Source organism: Lucilia sericata, unplaced genomic scaffold (assembly GCF_015586225.1).
Source record: "Lucilia sericata isolate MDLA Ls3-8-SP2 unplaced genomic scaffold, ASM1558622v1 Contig000245F_arrow, whole genome shotgun sequence".
Lineage (NCBI taxonomy): Eukaryota > Metazoa > Arthropoda > Insecta > Diptera > Calliphoridae > Lucilia > Lucilia sericata.
The window spans coordinates 102,386-103,865 of NW_023994271.1; the positions used below are offsets into that span (position 1 = coordinate 102,386).

At 34.8% G+C, this 1,480-nt stretch overlaps 1 protein-coding gene across 1 annotated transcript; it reads right to left on the reverse strand.

Moving 5' to 3' along the window:
• Positions 1-374: 374 nt before the first annotated feature.
• Positions 375-1,254, reverse strand: LOC119602635 (cylicin-2). The gene has a single exon (XM_037954249.1). The coding sequence runs from the start codon at positions 1,245-1,247 to the stop codon at positions 375-377; it is 873 nt and encodes a 290-aa protein (XP_037810177.1). The 5' UTR covers positions 1,248-1,254.
• Positions 1,255-1,480: the final 226 nt, after the last annotated feature.

Consider the following 1,480-nt stretch of genomic DNA (forward strand, 5'->3'; position numbering starts at 1 on the left):
AGGCATATAACAATTATCCCCAAAATATTTTTCTTTTAGATTTCATAGACAAACTATGATTATTGCTCAAGAAATTGTATTTGAATGAGCAAATTTCCCCATACACAGTACAAGCATGCTGGTACAATCACAATCGCACCACAACTCCATACACGTTCAATCGGCTTGTACAATCACTTGATTGTGCCAGCATGCTGGTGTTGTGTATGGGCCACTTTACATACATATGTATGTGGAGATATGTAAATATTAAACTCAAATATGACGTATGTATGTATATTAACTTCATAATATTCTTATTCTTAATATTTATTCATTATTTGAAAGTGTAGTAAACAAAAAAACTAACTGTTAACCTTTGTTGTTAATTGTGGTTACCATTCATGTTCATGGCCTCCACTTCCACCTTCGCTACTTTTCTTTTCCGATTTTTTCCATTTCTTCTTCTCGCCCTCACCTTTCTTCTTACCACTTTCATGTTCATTACCCCATTTTTTCTTTTCCTCGTGTTTCTTTTTGTGGCCCTTATGACCTTTCTTTTTATGGCCCTTGTGACCATGATCCTTTTTACCGTATTTTTCTTCATGTTCGGACTTCTTTTTAGCAGCTTTTTTATACTTATTGCCTTTTTGGTGCTTTTTACCTTCTTCGAATTTACCGTGTTTTTCTTCTTCTCCTTCAGCATGCTTTTCGTCATAGTATTTTTTCTCCTTTTTGTCTTCGTCTAATTTGTGAACATTATGTTTACCTTTGATGGAGTGACCTTTTTTATATGAACCATGATCTTCGAACTCGTGACCTTTTTCTCCCTTCTCTCCTTTCTTGTGTTTCTTGTGATGTTCGGAACCTTTTTTATGTTTCTCTTCATGACCATGTTCCTCCTCCTCTTCACCCTTTTTGCCTTCTTTTTCGTGATGCCCTTTTTCCCCTTTAGCATGTTCCTCTTCTTCTTTGTGATGTTTCTTGCTCTTTTCCCCTTTTTCAGCTTTATGCTCACTTTCTTTTTCTTCGCTGGACTCTGACTCGTAGCTTTCTTCCTTTTCCTCTTCTTCGTGTTTCTTAGATTCGGCTACAATCAGATCGCCTTCTCCATAAGATTGCACAGCATATGGTTGGGCTATTATATCTTCGATATTGTGTTGATTAATTATTGGTTGTACCGAGATGGCTGCGGCAGTAGATTGTACAGGATTCCGTATCAAGAATAATATCAAAATACAGCTCCACATCAGTGCTAAGTGCACCATGTTTCCGTTTTTTGGAATTTATTACAAGTTTATATTGACTCTTGTTGAAGACAATTGATAAGGTATGATTTATTTTTAACTATTTAAAGCCTTTTTATGGAAAATTTACCCAAACGGTTTCTTGGATATAGTTGATTGATTATGTGACTTGATTTTTATTTAAATTTGTCAATTTTTTAATTTGTTTCGATTTTTGTGGTTGGTAAACGAAATAATGACAATAATTGCGGAAA

Excerpts from the sequence above, each read along its gene's own strand:
- LOC119602635 (XM_037954249.1), bottom strand. The coding sequence starts at position 1,247 with ATGGTGCACTTAGCACTGATGTGGAGCTGTATTTTGATATTATTCTTG.